Source organism: Neopelma chrysocephalum, unplaced genomic scaffold (assembly GCF_003984885.1).
Source record: "Neopelma chrysocephalum unplaced genomic scaffold, ASM398488v2 Primary Assembly neopelma1_82, whole genome shotgun sequence".
Classification (NCBI taxonomy): domain Eukaryota; kingdom Metazoa; phylum Chordata; class Aves; order Passeriformes; family Pipridae; genus Neopelma; species Neopelma chrysocephalum.
The window spans coordinates 2,306,614-2,327,856 of record NW_020897744.1 but is presented as its reverse complement, the minus strand read 5'-3'; the positions used below and the strand labels follow the sequence as shown (position 1 = coordinate 2,327,856).

Sequence of the window (21,243 nt, the reverse complement as noted above, 5' to 3'; positions counted from 1 at the left end):
CCTTCTCCACATGAGCAGCTCGGCCATGGAAAGTGGCTGATCCCCACCCCAGTTCCCCTAAAGCAGCACGTGGTACCTTTGGGCTGGGAGTTGTACACTGCAAACATGTTGATTGCCACAAGCTGGAGCATGCGGGTGCTTCCGATGGGAGGGGGGCTGTGCTGCAGCAGGACCTGGAACTCCCTCAGGACCTCCTCGGCCACCGCAGGGAAAGTCTCCATCCTGCAGACAGAGAGAGAGGCTGTAGAGTCCAGGCTGTGCCCTGGGATGCAGGGCAGGAAGTCAACACGGCTTGCCCCATGTCACATCTCCTGGGGAAGGTCATATCTCCTGGGGAAGGTCATATCTCCTGGGGAAGGGGGAACCCCTGGAGCTCTGTCTCCTGTCCAGGAGCCGTAGGGAATGAAGGTGCAGGCTGCAACGGAGGCAGCTGAAGCCTTCCTTAGAGATGGCAGTGAGGGATTGCTCTGTGACCGACAGGCAGCATTCCTTTGGCAGGAAAACACGGCCTTTATGAGTCATTTCTGACCAACCATTTTTTTCTACTGACTTCTACCAATCTGGGAGGGGTGCCAAGGGGCCAGCAGCTCACTTGGACCGGGAGCAGCCCATGGGACTCCCAAGAAACCCAGGCTGCAGCAGAATGCACACACTGGTGCCACATTGCGGATGTGGCAATTCCAGTGCATTGAATGTTGGCCAGAGCGCGCTTCCTCCAGAGTGGTGCCGGTCTCTGGGCTCCTCGCTGCAGGATCGGATCCCGTGGCACTGAGCCCCTTTCCCCCCCAAGGCTACACACTTCCCAGCACTCTGATCGAGCCCCTAAACTTCATCACTTCGAGCCCCACAGGACAGGGACTCGCCGACTCGTGTAGCTGCTGACAACGTCAAAGCTGGAGCGGGTCCCTGCAGCCCACAGCGCTGCCGTCGCGCATCAGGACACAGCAGCCCGCGGCTGCGGTGCCACGGCTGGGGATGGGGTGTGCTTTCAACACCATTCACAGGCACCCACGGAAATCTGACACGTTTATCCTACTCTTCATCACTAAGGAAATTAGTTGAGGTCACTTTATCAGAGCTGTTGGATCCTCAGCAACCTCCCAGCTGAAGTAGGGTCAAAAACTGAACTGATTGCAGAGAGCACAGTCAATTCCCAAAAATGAGAGAGATGTGGTTGCCCACAATAGCCCTCCCAGAGAGTCCTCACCTGGTATCCAATGAAGACAACTTTATAACCAAGAAACTGCCCAAAATCTTGGAAACTATTGAGGGGGGGGAAGGTCCTTCTGTTCCTACGCTAGAAAAAGCCACAGCCAGACCCTGCAGACTGAGCATCTCCCAGCAAGTGTCCGCTCCAGTTACCAGTGACGTTGGGTGTCCACATGGGAGCGAGGGAGCCAAAACCCAGATGCCTCATCCTCTGTGGAGCCGGGACAGGCGACCTCAGGGGCCTCCATAGCAATTTCCCCTGTCTTCCCCCAAGAGATTCAGATCTTGTGATATCAGCATGCTACAGGCTGGATTAACGAGCCACTTCTGGTAACCCACATGGGCAATTCTGCTGGGCTTCCCCAACGGACTTTCAAGACAGTGATAGCTCTATTTTTAAGGACAGAAATGGCTTTCTTCTTAGCCATATTTCAGGGGTGCCTTTCAACACTTGGGTCTGCCTAGCAGCAGGGTACCCTCTCCCCCGGCACTGTTTGCTGGAGCAATTCAAAGCCACTGTTACCTTCCCAAAAACATGGGCTGTAACAAACAGGCCCCTTGTACTTTGTAGCTGTGCAGAACAGAGTAGCTCCGTTGATACAAAAGCACTGCTCTCCCTGCAAGAGGCAACTTCCCTGGATTTGGGGCACAGCCAGGGAATTAGAGCAAACTGATTGCTTCTAAAGACTTCCTAGTTTTGAGAAATCTCAGACCACTTCCAGTGTATCCAGCAACATCCTCCTAGGGCAGACAGGTCTCTGGGGATGGAGGAGCCCTTTGCAGGATGGGTTGTTAGTGAGGAGATGAAGATTATTGCCATGGAATAACAACAAGAAGGAGCGAGGGCTTCCTCAGCCCCACCAGCTGTGCTTTGATACCACGGCACATCTGGAACGGCGTGCAGTAACCCCACTGAGCTCAGAACCAGCAGGTCAGGAGCCGAGCGGAAGCTTTTAATAAATTGCTTACCTGTGGTTTTAGGAGCAAGAGTCCAATTAGGGCAACATCATCTTTTCCATATTTTTTACAGATAAATCACCAAGGATCCTGCCCAAAGAGAACTCGCCTATTCCTCACCTTTCACCTATTTTAAGCGCGGAAGCTGTTTAGCAGAGCTGGACGATTTTCTCTTCCTGTGTCATGGTATTACTTTCTAGTTCCCCTCTAAGTACTTCAGGGGATATTCTACCATTAAACATACTTGGGTTTTCTAAATGACTGTCCTGGGAAGCAACTGCCTCAAACGCTGCATCTTAATTACAAAAAAGTCTCAGGAGCCAAATGTGCAACTGATCTCTGCAACATCCCCATTAATCCCCTGCTGGCATCTGTTCAACCAGAGCTTGGCCACAAGCACGGCCCCACAGCACTGGGGACCAGCCGCCCCCCGGATGCTCGGCCCTCCAGCACAGACATGCTGCACTTCCCAAACCTTTCGTGGGCCCTTGCAGTTCTCCTCCTTTTTTCCTGTAGGCAGGAGGACATCCAGCTCTGCCTCCTCACCGCAGGCCAGGCTCCTGCCCGGGAGCAGATAATCAGTGCCTTGTGACTCAGGGAGAGACCAACAGCACAGGCAGAGAGCCGATGGCTCTCCCCCTCACCCTGACACTCTTCAGCAAATCAGCCAGCACAGCTCCTGCTTCCCGTTGTTTACGAAGGGCCCAAAGTGAAGCATGTGACCCTCCTGAGTGGTCATCCCAGAGAGTGCTGGGTGGAGGAAGCACCAAAGTGTCAGGTTGCGTGCACTGCCCTGCACTGCTGTGCTTCCCCACTCCAGGAGGGAAAGGGGACAGAGAACTGTACATCTGAGTCAAAAAAACCCAACAGTAGGGACAAGATGGCACTTTGAATCCACACTACCTTTACCTACGCGGCCTGGAAAATGTCTCTCAGCCCTATAACTTGTAGCCAACAGTTCTGCAAGAGACCAAAGGAGCCAACAGAGCTCATGAAACATCAGTTGCTTCCGAGGCACTGGCAGGCTCAAGCAGAGACCACCACTGCCAGGAACTGTCTGGATTCAGGCAAGGTCTCTCCCCAACAGCTGCTCCCACACAGCCCCATCCCGACAGTGAGGGCCAGTCTGGACCCAGAGCAGAGACAGCTCCATGGGAAGTCCATCGGCTGCGAGGCTGAGCTCTGCCCTCTGGGTCATAAGGATGTCCCCCAGGCTGGGATCACAGCCCAGGCTGGGATCAGGCTTGCTTTGCTTCAAGGGTAGCTGCTCAATTACTTGAAACCAGTTTCTGACAGCCATTGCCAAGGGCACTTTGTACAAACCAGTTCCCACAGCCAGGGCAGCTCTCAGCTACGAGGCTTTCACCGAAATGGCAGCAAGGAGATGAAGGGCAAGGCTTGTCTTGACAAGCTCCAGACGGCAGCTTTCAGCCACCACATGGACTTGCCTCGATGGCTTTGTGCTCCTTGCAGGCAACAGCCACCAAGAGCCCCCCTCTCTGCTCTTTAAGGGTGGGGGGGAGTAGAAGAGGGGAGGGCAAACCCAGAAATTAAAGGGGAGGGAGCATGGTTAGATGATAGGAGAGAGAGAAAACAGCATCTAGTCCTTCCTGTGTGTGTATCAACTATTTGAGCTCAGTCTCTGCCAGAGGGTCCCAGTGCATGGGCAGGAACAGGCTTTGAGGTGGGGGGAAGGAAAAGCCCAAGCTATAAGCAGTGTGGATCAGAGGGCGGGTAAGGAGAATAAAAACCAGGAGGCTAGGCCTGCAAGAATTCACACCCTGTGCCCTCAGCTCCAAACACAGCTTAGTTGCTAACAATATTAAATTCCAAAAAGACTTGTAATGTAGGAAAATAAAATAAACATCCTGCACACTTACCCAATCCTGGTAAACAGCTTCCCATGGGCATGGAGAAAACTGAGGATGAACCTTTTGTTCAGCTGCATGGGAAAAAAAAAAAAGGGAAAAAAAATAGAGAGAGGAGAAAACAATTAAACTCTCTCCTATTTCCTGTGAATTAAGAATGTCCCCAGTGACAGAAGAACCTGGCCTGGATGCTGGGGGTGGCACTGGAGATGGGAACCAAATGGACATGCCCAAACTCTTACAAACATCATGCACAGAGGCAGAGGCAAGTGCCAAACAGCTGGAGCTGGAGCTGGAGCCGGGAGAGGCGGTGGAGACACAGCACCCTCTGCCGGGTCCTGAGGTCCCATGCAGGGGCTGCTGTGCCCCGGGCACCCCAACCCCGATACTGCACCTTGGGCATGCAACCAGATACCTGCATCCCGAGCACCTACACCTCGGGCACCCTAACCCCAATACCTGCACCCTGCGCACCCCAATCCCAGTACCTGCACCCTGGGAACCCCAACCCCGATATCTGCACCCCAGACCCCCCAATCTGACACCCACACCCTGGGCGAAGGTCTCCTCCTCCATGTCTCACCAGCTCAGAGCATGGCACAGCCTAAGGGGTTCTGCAAAAGGAGTCCCCAAAGTCAGCCTTTCCCACCAGCATTCCTATCGATGGAAAAAACAACCCCACAACCACCAGCAGCAGCCTGTTCCATGCTCCCGACTGCGTCAGAGGCAGAGCAGCAGCTGGACAAGGCAGAGAGGGAGCGGGATGTCCTCCCCAGTGCTTTTCTGCAGAGAAGTCAGCGTGGTGAACTCAGCAGCAATTCTCAAAGCACTTGTTTGTGCCCTGCCAGGAGCAGCTCTTAGAAGCAAGGGAAGACTGGGGTGATGCTGCACCCTGTCATTTAATTCCAGCTTTAGGCAATTGCAGAGGTGGAGTTCAGATGTACCAGCAAAGCCTCTGAGAGCCTGCAGCAGCAGTGCTGCTACTGAACTGCCAGAGAACAGCTATTGAACTGCCCAGAGAAGCTGTGGATGCCCCGTTCCTGGAAGAGTTCAAGACCAGGTTGCATAGGGCTCTGAACAATCTGGTCTAGCGGAAGGTGTGCCTGCCCATGGCAGGGGGGTGGTTGGAACTAGATGGTCTTTAAGGTCCTTTCCTACCCAAACCATTCCACGATTCTATGAACATGGAGCTAAGAGGACACGGGGGAGCTGGCTGCAGCACACTGCATGAAGGCAGTTTCCTGCCCTGCTTCGGTCCAGTAACTCCAAAACCTGACTTGAATAATTACTTACAACTGCTCAGGGCTTTCCCAGTCCTTATCTAAACGGCTCTGAGGAAGGCTGTGGGTGGGTAAGCACTCACTCTGCCTGGCCCTGGAGGTGGCCGTGTCACACCAGGAGTGGACTGGCCTTGCTTTTACCTCCCCCAGAGCAGGAGGTTTTCCTCTCTCCCGTGCGCCTGCACAGCCTCAGCGCGGTGAGAAAAGCCAGGCTCCGAGCTCCGCGCGGGGAGACGCTCACCAGGAGCGGCCCAGAGCACCACCACGCTGCTCCCATGTGCACAAGGCTTTTATAGCTTCAGCTCCTCCACTTCCATTCACAGGGGGAATCAGAGGCACAGGGAGAGGATGAGATTACCTGGCAGGGCCATGGCAATGCCCAGCCAAGAGCTGGGCACATGCCAGAGGATGCAAGACGGGCACCGGGCGGTGCCTCCAAAGCTCTCTGCCAGGTCTGGCTGCACGGGACAGTTGTCACAGGCAGTCCCAGCTCTGGTGCTAGCTCCTGTTCCCATTTTCTGAGCCCCTGGGCTCATGCCATGACTGATGCCAGCTGCTCTGCAAGGTGGGATTGCTCGGTGAGGTGTAATTAACCCGGCTGCGCTCCTGGAGGACCCATGCAGGAGAATGATGCCCTGCTGCAGAGTTGCTCCTGGGCCATGTGCGAGTTTAAACATAAAACCTGTCTCATAAAACAAGCCAGACCAATTAAACTGGCCCCCGCAGCAAGGGCTTCTTGCTTACTCACTATTTTACTGCTGCCCTAAAGAGCCCTTTTCACTAGAACTCAACTTTATTTGCCACCATTTTATTGACTCTGCAGATGGAACCCAGAAGAGACTGGGGAATACTGGGACAGCACAGCAAAGCCCTTATTCACTTTGCCAGTGAAGTTTGGATATAGCTGATTCTTCAGCTTAGGACACCATGACAATTGAGAGCTTAAAACTTTTAACAGGTACTTCAGGTATTTCTTTTTTTAGTCAACAGCTTGTGGAGGCAGAAAGATTGCAGCCCCTCTGGCTACAATCACACACCCTGACACAGGAATCTGAGCCCCTAGCTCAGTGCAAAAGCCTTTGTGGGGCAGTGGACAATGCTCTGCCCCACAGCAAGCCCCTGTGCAAGAGCTGGAGGAGAGGGTCCATGCTCTGTGCTCTTTGATGGGGAATATGGAAAAGAGAAGGAAATTGTCCTGACCCATCTCTACCGGAAAGCAACACTCATGGGCAGGCTGCACGTGGGGGAAAGAAGAAATTGGGGCAGAAGTTTTCCTCTAATGCCCACATTCACCCACAGCCCTGGGAGTGCTCACACTGCAATCCTCCACACTGCTTTCCGTCAGCAGGGGAGAACCAAAACTCCCCACCTTGAATGGAAAGTGACACCCAGCAGAGACGTGCCCAGAGTGTTTCCACAGATGCCCAGCTCCAGGAGGGCTTACCAGGACATTGGCTTCACCCCCATCTTCTCAGAGCAAGTTTCACACTCAGCCTTTGTATTTCCAATCCCAAGGACTGATCAGTCACACTCCATCCGAACCAGTACAGTGCTGGGACACAGATATGTGCATATAGATAACTGCCTTTTTTAAGGAAATGTCATACCTGCCTCTAGGAATGAAGCATGTTTCATACCTCTTGCCAACTTAATCACAAACCCAGCAAGCCCAGGCAGAGCCCTGTGTGCCCCAGCACTGTGGCATCTCAAGCAGGCACCTCACGCTTCTTTCATCACTTTTTCTCTCACAGCCTCAAGGTTTTGATGAGCTCATCACTCAACTTTGGACCTTTCATCTCCGAGTTCACGCTAAGGCCACGGGCTGCTTTGACTGGGCTTTTCTCTGAATGACTGTTTCTCTACTGACTCACCTGTCCCTCAGCCTCCGGGAACCCTCCCAGCTGCTTCCATCAAATTCTGCTTCTCACGGCGGCGAGAGGGAAACAGTGAGAGGGAAACAGTGACCTCCACCAAGTGGGCCCGGCTTCGGGGCACAGAGGAGGAAGTTCTGTCACCTGCTGCTCTGCATTCACATGGTGGAGAGGAACACTTCCCAAAAGCATTGCCAGCACACTCACTATCCTCACAGTGCTACCACGAAACCTGCAACAACTTACTACCTTCTTACTACACTCACTGTGCAGTTCAAAAGCAATCCCCTTCAAAGATTTCCCAAAAATGGTCCTCGTGCCAATGTCAGGATGACAGACTAGGACTCCCTGTACAATTATATTGTTGCCCTTTGTGGGCAACTTTGCTCCTTGGGACAAGAGAACCAAATGTGGATGGTTCCAGCCACTCACTTGGGAAGAACCCACCAAGAAAGGGCTTATACAACAACAAAACTATGTCAAAAAATGGATTTTGGCCCTTTCAGCTGAAAAGTGGGCATCACTGATACGGAACTTATGAGCATATAGTGAAGGCATTAGTTATAAAAACAAACCAGCTGTCAAGAAGAAGAAGGGGTCCCTGCACACAGTAGTGCCTGAAGCTGAAAACAGCTGTTTCGGCTGTCATGAGTCAGCATGTGCAGACAGACTAAATCCACCTGGGAAGAGGCAACCTCACCAGAGGAAGCAGCCCAGTGCTGCTTGGGGAGCATTCACACACCTCACTGCCAACCCAACTGGATTTGTTACCATGGAAGAAATCAACAGTGACTAACAACTTCTCGAGGAGCAGCTAAAAGAGCAGAGATAGCAACAGGCCTGAACAGCCAGCTCAAATCACCGTAAGGCCACGGGGAGTACGGCCTGACAGCACAGAACCGCGGCGCTCAGACGGCTTCAGGAAAGGTCTGTCATGTCTTGAGCCAGGAAAGAAGAAAGCAAGACTCAAACCTCCTCAGGAGATTGTGCACTGACCTAAAAAAGGGTTGAAAATGGTGTCTCCCATCCTAGAAGAGCAACCCTGGAAATGCCACTGGAGAGCACAGAACAAGAGTGCCATGATCTGGGCTGGGAAGCAGAGCTGCTGCGCTTCAACCCAGCGTGGACCCATTTGGCTCCGGGCGAGGAGTGCACAGAGCTTTGGCACCTGAGCATCAGCCCCAGCTGTGAAGGAGGCACCAAATAAGGGAAAGATTCTGGAGAAGCGACTCCTGGGGAAAAAGTGTTTCAAGTTAAAAATTGTTACTTCAGGTTTGGAAGTAAATTTCAGGATCTGGTCTTTATCAAGCGAGGCAAACTTTCTTCAACATCAGCAAAGCATCTGTGGAGCAGAAAGTGGTGTCAGAGTCAAAATAGGCTGCAAAAGACAAGTCCATTAATCAAGAGACCAGATGCAAAACTGCCTGTAACAAATGCGCTGTCTCCACCGGAGTGGAAGGGACTGGAGCACAGCGGGATGTTCTCCTGAGTCTAGGGGTCTCCTCAGTGACAAGGGGTTGGGATACAGACCACAGAGCCACACAGCTCTGCTCCAAAACACGTACCACACTCATCCCAGATATTTTCAGGGTTTCTTGGGCAGCCAGGCTTTTCCAGGCACAGCTTCCCTGCTGCGAAGTGTGTGAAATAACATCCAGGCACCCAAAACGTGCCATATTCTCACTCCCAGCTCAAGGGTTAGAGATACCACACTAATTATTAAGATTATTCCTCTCTTTCCACAGGCAGTTCCTTCAGAGCTTCACACCACCCTTCAGAGCTTCACACCACCACTGCAGTCTAAGAGCAGCAGTGAACCCACTACCTGCCCTGGACACGGCTGTACAAACATGAGCCTTTATCCCACACCATCCCAAATTTGCAAGGCACAGCTCTGGCCGCTGTTTTCCACAGCAGTGTCACACTGAAATAATACCAAATGCTGATACAGAGCTTCCTGAAAAGCCCAGGATGCTGCAGTGGGCTCAACTGGCAGGATACCAGGAGGAGGTTTTACTGCTACAGGTGTAATCCCAACAAAGTGCTGGTGGAAAGTGTTTTGTGCAAATGGCTACCTACACAAAGGAGACCAGACAAAAGGGCTATTAAGATTGTCTGGCATTTTTGCAGCGTTTACAAGGTACCCACAGAGCTGTGGGCAAATTCCAGCTGGGCTAATTACCATAATCACTCCTCTTCATATACCACCTGCAACCACAAATGGATACAGAGCTTGCCTTGGCTTCTTCTTGCCACGTGTTTAGTGCAAGTTTCTGTTTAGCAGTCACAATGCCCTGCCTTGAAACGGATTAATCTCTTCAGCAGTAGAAGCAATTCCAGTGAAAATCCTGCTGCTTAACATCAGACATCGCACAAACGTAAAATCCAATTTGCTATGACATGGAAGAAAGAGGGAAGCTTGATGTATCATGGCCTTGAGGCACAAAAAAATTAATTTACAGGTAAAGAGACCCTGAGACATGTCCTCATCTTTCGCAGTGAAGCAGCTCCAGCTCCAGGACACATCTCATGGCTATAAGAGTTACAAGCCAGCAACTCTGCAAGAGAAAAAGAGGCATTTAAGAAGCCCCTTGGCAAAACCAGTGAGTTTTTGAGCTCTTCCTTCATCACTGCAGGGAGCAGGTGAGAGGAAAAACGTTAAGGAAGAAAACAGTCCACTTTAGTAACATAAAGATCAAGCTGTGGTAACTTCACTGGCTCCAAAACAAGTATCTGACCTATTAATAAATTCAACATTACTTATAACGAATTTACTACCAGAACTTTCAATTCAATGAAAGCAGGTCAAATAGAATATTTATATGCCTGTTACTTCCTTTTCAACCAAACTCGTATCTAAATTTGTTTTCCATGAATTAGTAATAGGCAACACTCTTGAAAAAATATTACCATTAAACTGAATGAAAGCTGATTAAGCAACCTATTAAACAGCAGTCTTCAGGGACCCCCACTGAACTGGATGGAAAGGGGATGGTAGAGACTCACTAGCAACATCTTTCATCAACGAACAGAAAGGAAATTCTGCTGTCAAACTGCCCGTGACAGGCAAAGGGAGCAGCAAGTAATGATGGCTACAGAGCACTCACGCAGGGTTATTATAATCGCTTCAAAATCTGGGGGTTTCCAGCATCAAGTGTCATGTTATGCATCTGGCATCACATCTAAAATTAAGTCTCCAGGAGATCGTGCCCGAGGCAGCTTCTCCAGATATGCTCTGGGGACTACAATGGCTAAATTCCCAATGCAGTGTCCAGTAAAAAGGATTAAACACATCCCTTGGATGTACGAGCAGAGCAGGCACTGGGCAGCACATTCACATCTAAATATGGCACCGTCCGGGCTGACACTGAAATACTGCACCCAGTTCCAGTGCCCTTATTTTTAAAAGGATGCTGAAAAATTGGAAAGGGTCCAGAAAACCAGCCATAAAAGTGATTCAAAGGCTATAAATGATGCCTTGCAGTGAAAAATTTAAACGGCTCAATCTGTTTAGTGTTATCAAAATAAGACTCGAAGGCAATTGGATTGCAGGGTCCAAAGTGCCTCTGTGGTACTTAAGGGCTCTTTACACTCACAGGACAGAAAAGCACAGGAATAAACTGGAAACATTCATTCTGTAAATAAGGTGAAAGTGTTTCAGAACCAGTGCAATTATTACTGGAACGAACACCCCAGGAAAAGGGTGGATTCTCAAGACTGGATGTCTTTCTGGAAGTACTGCTTTAGCCAAACACGAGTTATTTGGCTTCATATAGGAGTAGCAGGGTGAAATTTAAGGACCTGTGATATACAGGAGATCAGACTAGATGATCTAATGGTCCCTGCTGACCATAAACTCTATGAACCTATGCAAACACGCCAGAGAGTCCTCAGCTGAGATATCAAGTTAACTTTTGACACAAAACTTTTCACAAATTGGCTCTGGTGCTGCAGGTCGTTTAGGATACAAGCTCAGCTCTTCAAGGCTGCATCTGGTTAAGCACTGAAAGCGAGCTGACCCAAGGAGAGCCTTCTGTGTCCAGCAGGTAAGAGGAAGGCCACATGTGCACTGAAGCAGCCCCAACCAGCAAAAGCAGCTTATACTCAAACACTCGCTGTTTGCCAGAAGTAAAAAGCATTCCCCTTCCTGCGATGGCAAATTGACACTAAGAAAATGTGTGATGAATTCTGGTCACAAGAGATCAGCTGTTAATGCAGCTCAGGGTGCTGTCAGCCTTCTTCACTAACCCAGTGTGGATTATTTGTGGGGTTAAAGCACAAAGGAGGGAGATAACATGAGAAATTAGGGAGGGTGAAGACTGAAGAGACTGAACCCTGAAAGGCTGAGAATGGAGTCAGGCCAACAGAGAAGACATTTGGACAACAGGCTGAGCAGAGACAGAGCCTTCCAGAAGGATGACAGCATTACCGCACGCAACCTTCACACTCCTGCTCTCCCAGCCACGAAGGACCTGCAGGGATAACGGGACAATGGGAGCCACTCCCAGCCACCCTACGTCTCAGGCTTCCACAGCCTGGAAGTAGTTGTCCACCCTGCTGCATTCCCAGAGCACTTCCAGAGCCTTCACTTCTACCTGGGCAGTAGCACACAGGGCATGAAGGCATCTCCCTCTCCACTTTGAATTATGCAGCAGTGAAATCTGATGGGGAGGAAGAGCAGAGCCAAGGACAGAGGAAATGACACAGACTCCAGCAGGTTCCACTCCCTGATCCTCCGGAAGGAAGTTTCTTTCCTAGTACCCACCTCCACAGTGGATACGAAGCCCATCTGGAAATGGCTCATTCAACACTGAAGAGAAATAAACATTCCCCATGGCAGAATTAAGAGGTTTGGCTGTGGAATACGAGGTGCCAATCTCAAAAAGTCTACAGCAGAGAGCAGGAAAAGCTGGCCTGGGCCAACTTCAGACAAAGATCAAGGTTAGACTAACAAAAAAAAAAATCTCAAGAGAAATCAGTGTCTACAGCCTTCACCTTGCTCTGGGAAATCTCCCAGCCCTGCTATTAAGACATTTTACTTCCTTTACCAGTACTGCCCGTTCTGGCAGCATTCTCGTCTCAAGTGCAAACTCTCCCTTCCAACACACTCTGCAGCGCCTGGATCATCAAACCCACTGCCCCGAGGAAGGACTCGTGTGCAGCAGCAGGAGGGGGTTTGGTTACACACAAATCCCTGGCTGATCAGCACCAGCAGGAGAGGAAATGAGGAAAGTGACTGACAGGGAAAGGCGGTTTCTGGATGGTTGTACTTGGTTTTAGAGTATGAGAAGCTTGTTGGAACTTGAAGTCTTGCTCCCCTCACCACAGCCTCTCTGAGCAGAGGGATAGAGCAGAGCCACTCACACAGGCACAGCTCACTGATGTCCTTCTAGTGTTCCCACCTCTGATCCACCACAGTATTTCTACACATATTAGCACCAGATGCCTGTTGCCAGAAGGGGAACATGCCAGTGTCTCTCCCATTCAGGCAACATTAGTCCCTGACTTGTTCTTCACAGTAAATAAAACCGCCAACGTGGTCTAAAAAGAAAAGGGGGGAAAAAAAATCAACACCAACTTCTGGAAACTCTTACCAATAGCTCAGCCTTCACTTTCTGGGTAGTGACAAAAGGTCAAGTTGTGCTGGAAAGCAACATGTGGGTTCTACACGACATGAGTGCACAGGCTGAACTGGGGACCAGGCTCCATGAGCTCTGCCAAGCTGTGGGAGCTGTGGTGGAGCAGCACTGAGCATCCACAAAAGATCACGAGCCCAGGCCAAGTGGAACTGCATTTCTGGTTGGATTGCTAACAAGGAACTGCAGCTGAGAAGGTTTTTATCAGCAATTTAAAGTAAAAAACAGTTTATTAAAAAAAAAAAAAATTAAGTGCAAGCAGGGATGGTGCACAACTGGCAGGCAAAAAAAGCCAGTGCTGAGCTGCATGGCTGAGTGTCACGTCTCAAACCCAGCGAGGCCAGGAGTGTGGTTTTGGTGTTTAACCAGTTTCAACTGCAGCCTGGCACTCTTTTACTTCCTCCCCAGAGAAGTCTTCTCACTGCTGGGGGAAAGAAACCAACCTCACCACGCGAAACAAAACGGCTAGAGTAAAAATAAAGCCTCAAGGTGGTTTGGTGACCGAGGTCATACTAGTAGGTGGAGGGGTTGCAGGCAGGGGAAAGCACTCAGAAACACTCATGCTGCCAACCAAGAATGAGATTACAGAAAAGGAGGCAGGGCAGAGAATTAATGCGAGTCCAGCAGTAAAGAGGCTGGGAAGTCTCTTTCACAAGCCACCAGCTCCCCCACGCTCAAAAAAGTTTGTAAACTGTTTCCTAAACACAAATGAAAAAAAAAAACAGACCTAGTCCTGACCTCCACGAATGAGTAACCAAACCCAACTGTTTCCTGCAACCTCGTGGTGGGGAGGAAAATGAGGGCAGGACAGAGGGAACTCCATGTTTCTCCCTCTCAAGTCCCGCTTTGGGCACAAAGATCAAGGATGCAACAGCTCTTGCTGTTGTCTCATGTGGGTGTTGGATAAAGGACAGAAACACAGAAGGGCAGCCCTTAGCTGACTGCTAGTCCCTGGCATTGCCACCACAAAGAGCTTCTCTGCTTGTTTTTGTGCCGCAGGGGAGGCTTATCAGGGGCTGGCAGCACTGCAGAGGTGTGGATCAAACACAGCTACAAGCAGGCTGGAGGGGAAGCACAGCAACGACAGACCATAATGCAACAGACCACAGAGGAGATCACTCACATCAAATACTAGAGAGCATCTAACCATAGAGGGGAGAAACTTTCTGACCTAACACAAGCCACCCTCCTGTGACAAGGCGCCAACAACAGCCGGACCCAAGGCCTTGCTCTAAGACCTTGTCTATATCCCACTACCCTGGGTGGTGACAAAAAAACAAGGGGACACTCCCTCGTGTGTCCCCTCCCTTTGGGGACACACCTACACCACTGCTCTGGTGCGGCTCGGATGTTTAACCGATGTGAGAACGAACGGCTTCAGCAGGCAGCACACAGGGCATGGCCAGGCACGGGCTAGTGGTTCCCATTCCCTCCACTCCCTGCATAGGCACATGGTTTTGGGTTGAAAATCCCCTGGAAGCGTGCAAGAGTCGGCACAGGACATCAAGTGCAGCCTGCAGGGTACTTTTTTGGGGAGCCGTGCCCCAGCAGAGGGGAGAAGGCAGCACACCTGCACTTTCACTCTGCCCAGCTAAACCACAGGCACAGTTGCCTGGGCTCATTTTTCAGATTAGAGGCTCCTAAAAAAGGATCATTCCAAGGACTCTGCCCACCTGACACCATGGAGGTAGCAAACGAGGGAGCTCTGTACTCCATCCAGCAAAGATTATTCATAAGAGCCTGTACAGAAATGATCAATCTTTCACTGTCCTGAGGAAAACCACCCAGCCATGCTGGCAGTGAGGAGAAATGCTCCCACCAGCCTGGCAGGGACACACCAAAAATAACGAGTTCCCCAAGCAGCCTCTTATCCCTGCATCTACATGGAAGAACAACCATCATTACAGCAATACATCATTTCCACTTTTGCCTGTCACTTACCTCTAGTCATGTGTAATGGAAAAGAGCTACAAGGTGAAGGAAGAGCTGAGAGTAGAGGGAGCAGCTCTCAGAAACAGGGGTGTCTCTGGGGTATATTTGCATGAGCAAAGCTGGGCCATGCTCAGAGACACCTAGTTCACACCACAACAGCCTTGTAAAAAACCAGACACTCCCAGGGAGCAGAGGCAGAGACAACAAGGCAACCCCAACTCTGAACACAGGTTACTACTGCTCCCATGTGTGACTGGTCCAAGCAAAGGACAGGCTGATGGAGCAGAATGGCCAAGAAACCCCCACCAAAACTGCTACCAGACTACAGTAAGGTTTTATCCCACTGCACTCTCTCCAGATGCAAAGCCCAAGAAACAGCTCCACCAGATGAAAATTGCATGTCCTGAAACCAGGCAGGACAAGGAGCTGGCTCAGTCACCCAAGTGGCTGCTGCCCAAGAGGAACAAGCACACAGAGCAGGAACAACCAACATCACCAAGGAAAAAAGGATGTGAAACATGGAGGAGCTGAACAGCACAGTGACCCTTTTCACTAAGGACAAATGTCCTCTGCTGAGGAAGCAAAGCCCCGAGGACTCGCCAGTGCTCCTGGATGCACAGGCATTCCCAAAATTGCCTTCTCCAGTCTTGGACTGTGACTGGGCTGCAGAAGTATAAGTGGATGCAGAACCAAGAAATACAGAAGGTGAGAGATGTCTCACCTCGTAAAGAAACAAATCACAGGAAGTTGTGAAGATAGCCCCAACCACGCATTGCTGGATACGTTTCCAGTTAGCTGAATCCTGTCTTAGAGGGAAGAAAGCAGGACAGCTCTCAAAACCTCCACTGCTTTGAGAAGACAGTGCCCACATCCAGCTGCACACAGCCATTTCCCTGTGTGCTTGGCACTCATCTGATTTTCTAGGACTTGGGAGATGGAAGGAGATGAAGGGGTCCACAAGAGACCAGCACTACTCATCCAAAAGAAAATACAAACAAGCATCCAGAGATACACACTGCCCACAGCTCCAACATCACCACTGCCTCCTGGTACCCACACCCACTACCAGCACAGAGGGACACCTGAATGTGTAACAAGCTTCCAAGACAAACACAGTAGGAAACAAAGAAGAAATACAAAAGTAAGAAACTATATTCAGGCTATTGAGAGAACTTTAACCTCTTTTTGTTGTGTTTTTGGGTTGGGTTTTCTTTGGTAGACCTCCTGGTGGTATTTACTGCTCACTTGTGGAAACCCTGGTGCACCGTCCACACTCCCTGCTGCTGAAAAGGAAGGCTGTGTTAAAGGAATGGAAGTTAAAACCTGCTCTGAACTCCAGAGTTAATGATTCCGCCCCAATTTCTCTGCTACTGCAAAGGGGCTGTTGCTCCCAGCAACCAGGCAAATGCAACCTCTGTGCCTGACCAGGAAGCTGGAGGAAAATGGGAACGTTCCTGGAGCTGACACACAGGGCTGTGACAGCAGATGCGACTCAGGTCTTTGCTTTCCCAAGAGCTTTTTGAGTGGCCCCACCAAACTTTTGATAGTTCTACAAGACTGACCTCTCACAAAGAGGCTCAGAGACTTAATTCTTTAATGATGCTGAAGTATTCAGACATCTGGAAAGAAGTATTATTCAATTAGTGTCCTGCCAAGGGAAAACCTCTCTTACCTAATCTTAGCTGCAGCTATGGAGCATCTTTATTAGTGCCTGCATGCTGCGTGGTAACACAAGGAAGTGTCTACTGCAGAGCACAGGCAGCAGGCAGCAGCAATTGTGAGAACCTTAACTCAGCATTTCCTGACAGGAGTGATTAAAATCTCAAACTCAGTGTAATATTAACACTTTCTCAAGAGACTGACAGCCCGTTTGCCCTGTTTACTTTACCAATTCACAGTCTGCACAGCAAGCTGCAGATGGTACTATCAGATTTAAGATGAATGTAGACCCACGGCAAATGAAACCAGAGGCAGAGAAGAACCGGCAGAGACTCAGTCCTTCAGCTCACCTTGCACTGCCCAGCTGTTTTTAAAAAACCAACACAACTGCTCACTGGTTCAGTGTCCCTTTTTGCATTTCTTATTCGAACTGCACACCAAGTGACCAGATACTGTCAGGTAAGGGGTCAGCCTGAGCCCTCCTGCCCCTGCACACCTAGAAACACACAACGTACAGCGAGACCACAGAGAACAGCCGTTCACACAATGAAACCCCAAAAGGCAAAACAGACAAAACCCTGAGCACCAAACAGCCAGGCTGCAACCCAAACACTTCCTCGGCTTACTCTGAAACCATCCCATGCCCTCTGTGCCAACAGTGCCAAATCCATTCACAGGGGAAGGGGCCAAACGGAGATTTACACCCCTCGGTGCAGACAGGTGGTATGTTCTTTCAGTTCTGCATCTTCCTAGAAAATATGATGTAGCAAGCTGTGAAAAAAGCAGCTATGCCAAGCCTGTACCTAAACACACAGTGCAAGGCAAACTGCCAGCCCTGCACTCCACCTTCCCTTGTCCCAGCAATGGCTGCAGCGCGAGCTGCCCTTCTGCACACTTGGCATTCCACATTACTAACTCCAGTCTGTGGGCTCCTAACCCTGAAATAAAGCAATGTTTGTGCCTTTGTATAGGGCTGCATAAGGAGAAATAAAGTCAGAAATGAGAAGAGACGTGTAAGCATGTGCTGACGGGGACATCACGCACATCAGCAGGTCCTGGGAGAGTAATTGTGCAGCATCTCCCTGCCAAGTGTGTCACGTCACAGGACTGGCACCTCACCACCTGCGCAATGAACAAAGCGACTACTGAGGGCAGAAAACATCCCAATTCAATTTCTCATCACCTGTAAAACAGCCAGCATCCTCACAGTCATCTTTGGCTGGGTTTGAAGGAACAGATTCCATGTGAAGGGTGCAAGCAGCCTCTCTCCCACACTTCTGCCCAGTACACATCCAGAGCTGTTAGGGTCTATACTTGCAATGTTTTATCTGTTTCTGGAATCTGAACTGTAAAATCCCCTTCTCTGGCCCAGAAACAACTGCCATAAGACTGATGCCCGCAGAGCTACCTGCAGAGCACAGCTGTCAGGGCAAACAAAATAACACAGCTTTCCTCAGCCTTTTAAAGGGCTAAAGCTGGCAAGGAAGGGACCGATGACAGATTTAGACTCATTTCCCCAAAATGACACACAGGCGCTGGCACACATCCCCTGGGAGCAGAGCTGTTCCCTTCCGCCCGGCCGGGGATGTGGGGCAGAGGTGCTGCCAGGATGAGGGCTGCTGCCTGCCCCGGCCAGGCAGGGCCCTTCCGAGGCCAAACAGTGCCACACAGCGGCAGCTCACGGCTCCTCGGCTCCAAAACACAAGGATGCTGCGAGGAAGAGGCTAAGGATCTATAGCTTCGAGAAGGAAGGAGTCCAGAGCCTCCACAAGAGCTGTTTGTCTTTATCCAGCCCCAAAGCTTCACAGCTCAGGAGCTTTGGCAACCACACAGATTTAAGGTTTCCTTTCCACACGGTTATTTTTGGTGATGTGGTCATGTCACAGCTCCATAAGCAGTTGTGCCAACTCGGGTGCTGCCCCACAGCAGGCACAGGCAGCCTAAGTACCTTGGCTGCCAAAACCATCAGTGTCCAAACCCAGGCCCTCAGCTCCCCCGGCCCTTTGTCATTATATTTCTGATCATGTTGCTTCTCCATGATCAGAAAGCTTGTGCTTTCCACAAGCCAGTGTTTCAGAGGGAGAAATCAAGATTTATGGTAACAATCACACAGATCTGTAAAGACATTGCCAGTGACCTGCACTTGAAAGCACAGCCCTCCTTGGCTGCACTACAAACAAGACATCAGTGCCCCCCACTTCACTAGCTGCTACACTGCCTGAGAGCACTGGAAAAGAGAAACCCTCAGTGCCTCAAAAACATTCACAGCATCTCATGTCAAAGCACCTTCATCAATGATTGATGGAGAGGCTAAAGCTTGGCATGTTCCTTTCAACGATGCTGAGGAAGCAAAGGTCTCCAGAAGAGAAGCTGAGGAGAGGGAAAACAACCAAGGGCAGGAACATCTGAAAAATGCTGCAGCAATGTGCCAAAGCTTATCTTTCAAAGCTCCAAGACTTCACTTCAGTTCCACCCAGCTGAAGTCACAAACTTGTTATAAAAGCACAATCGTCTCTGAGAAGCTCTGGGCCCCGCAGGGTGCAGGGAAGGTCTTCCCAGTTCTCCTAAACTCACATCCTTAACAGCCATTTTAGGACAGGCAGCCCAGAGCTCCCTGGCACGTTCCCTTGCAAGTCTCATGTGCCAGAGCAGCGCAAGGATTCCTGGAGGATGAGCTCCCAACCACCACTGCCTTCGCCCACATTCCTGGGCCTGACAAACAGAGTTCACTTGGGCTCCTCCTGCAAGGTACAGCTGGACAGGCTCACAGAAGACACCGTTAGCCAATTATAATTTTAATTCTTGCAAAAGGAAGGCGCTGGTCTGGCCTCTCACCAGAGCAAATAATGCAAATATAACACCTACAGTGGAAATTGAAACCACGGTTTTCACATTCCCAGTGCAAGCCTCCAATCATCTGGCACTGGGACAAGTGACCCACTTCCAGAACAAGCCTCAGAACTTCCAGGGTCACTGTTAACCCTGGTCTCCAGCACCTGACCTCATTTCCCACCGGGAACCTCACCCAAGTTAGAACCCTCAGCAGAGGCATTTTACAGCATCTTCTGTTTGTGCCTCTCCTGTTCCACATCAGCCACGCCAGCACACGCTGCCAAGAAATGGATGGTAACAACATGCCTTAAACACGAGAGGCACGAGGTCACCAGCTCCTCAGCCTGACCCAGGCACAGCTCCCATAGGGAAAGCCAAAACACTGGAAAATTTAGCAACAGGAAAGCAAAACAGATCCAGTGTCATTCCGCTGCATTCCAAACACATGACACCAAAGCCAACCGCCGCCTCCTGCAGTACTCACGTCGCTGGGGCTGAGGTTCCCAAGACCATTGTCCTGCTCAGAATCCCTGCCGGACTCGTGGCCCTGGGAGGAGCGGGGGTGGGAGGGGTGGATCCAGATCTCCAGCCGCGTGGCATCATCTCCAACTTGTCGCAGTGTAGACTTCTTGCCCTTCCCCCTGCGGCTGGGGCTCACATCCAGCACCTGGTGTTTCCTCTGCTCCATCTGCTCAGACTGGGAACACGGGAGACATTCAGATCACCCAGGGATCAAAGTTCAGGGAAAGTATATATTTATATGGATAAATCAGCCCTTCTCCCTGCTTCAGAACCTGAGTAACTCACAAGTCCAGAATTTGGTTCTGACTCTATAGGACTGTGCAGGTGAGAGGTTTTCAAATCCAACTGTCCTGGGACAAGAAAAGTTGTGTCCAGTCCCAGGTGTGTGGCAGCCAATGTGCTGTATTTGGGGTGACTCTCGGGGCACAAAGGGACTGCAGCCTCTCTTGCCCACTCCCACAGGTGTAGGGCACCTATGGAATGAGGCAATTATCCTGCTGCACGCCAAGGCCATGCTGGAAACTACAGCAACCTACAGCCCTTGCTGAGCTTGGCTAAATTACAGTTTGTGACCCAGAAATAAGAGATTCAGCTGCCCAAACAACCCCAAAAGAACCTGAGGAGAGGTAGAAAGAACTTCATCATACTGAAGGCTGCCTCTCTCACCTGACTCTCAATATGGAATTTCTTAAAAGTAGGTAATGAGTGACTCCAAGTCCAAAAGACACCATCACTCTTCTCTTTCCATGCTCTCCAGCAGAGAACAGTTAGTACTGGCAAGTGCAGCATCCCACAGCCCAGCTCCAAGACTCACCTTGCGTTTTGTCTCCTCAAACAGACTCATGAGGCTCTCCTTGGCTGTGAGGATGGGGTTGCTGGCAGCCAGGCTACGCATGTAATAGTAGACAGCATCCAGCTTCCTCCTCTGCAAAAACACAACCAGGCTCAGACCTGCCACTCATTCTTGGATACTCAGAGCTAGGCTCCCACGTGCTTCTCCCTCCCTGCCCCTCAACACAGCACAAAGGTCTTTGATGTGTCGGAAACGTTCTTCCCAGCCATGAAGGAAATGCGCTTCTGAACCCTGCAGTTCTGAACTGCTCTGCTTTAAACCAGCATCTCCAAGTGTTGTGAATGGGGAGATCCCTACCAGCTTCTGTGTCCCAGCACGATGCTTCCATTATCTGCTGTCATATCTGCTTTTGAAGTTTTCCTGCATGGCTGGAGTAGCCAGCACAACTGGAACCCAAGGAAGTCACGTGTAGGTGTTGCTTAGACCAGTGCCCACAGGTTCAGTGAAGACATGGCAAACAAAACCAGCACCCTGACAGATGGCTTTGAGCACAAAAATCTCATGCAAAAAGTGGGTTGTGTTTAAAGTTTAAAACATTTGCATTCTCAACAGCCCACAGAACAGTTCCTAAAATGCCTGAGGGAGTAGCGTGTTATCTGACAAAGCTGCCTGAAGCCACAGCAG

The 21,243-nt window shown here is 50.4% G+C and overlaps 1 protein-coding gene across 3 annotated transcripts in view; it reads right to left on the bottom strand.

Annotated features, from left to right (window-relative positions):
• The window catches only part of SMG6 (SMG6, nonsense mediated mRNA decay factor), a 109,803-nt gene that overhangs the window by 80,727 nt on the left and 7,833 nt on the right, over positions 1 to 21,243 (bottom strand). For all 3 annotated transcript variants that reach the window (XM_027690740.1, XM_027690742.1, XM_027690743.1), the window contains exons 7-10: positions 20,581 to 20,691; positions 19,729 to 19,941; positions 4,047 to 4,108; positions 77 to 222 (exon numbers count right to left, since the gene is read on the bottom strand). In XM_027690740.1, coding sequence (XP_027546541.1) covers positions 77 to 222; positions 4,047 to 4,108; positions 19,729 to 19,941; positions 20,581 to 20,691 — 532 coding nt within the window. The remainder of the gene's footprint in view (positions 1 to 76; positions 223 to 4,046; positions 4,109 to 19,728; positions 19,942 to 20,580; positions 20,692 to 21,243) is intronic.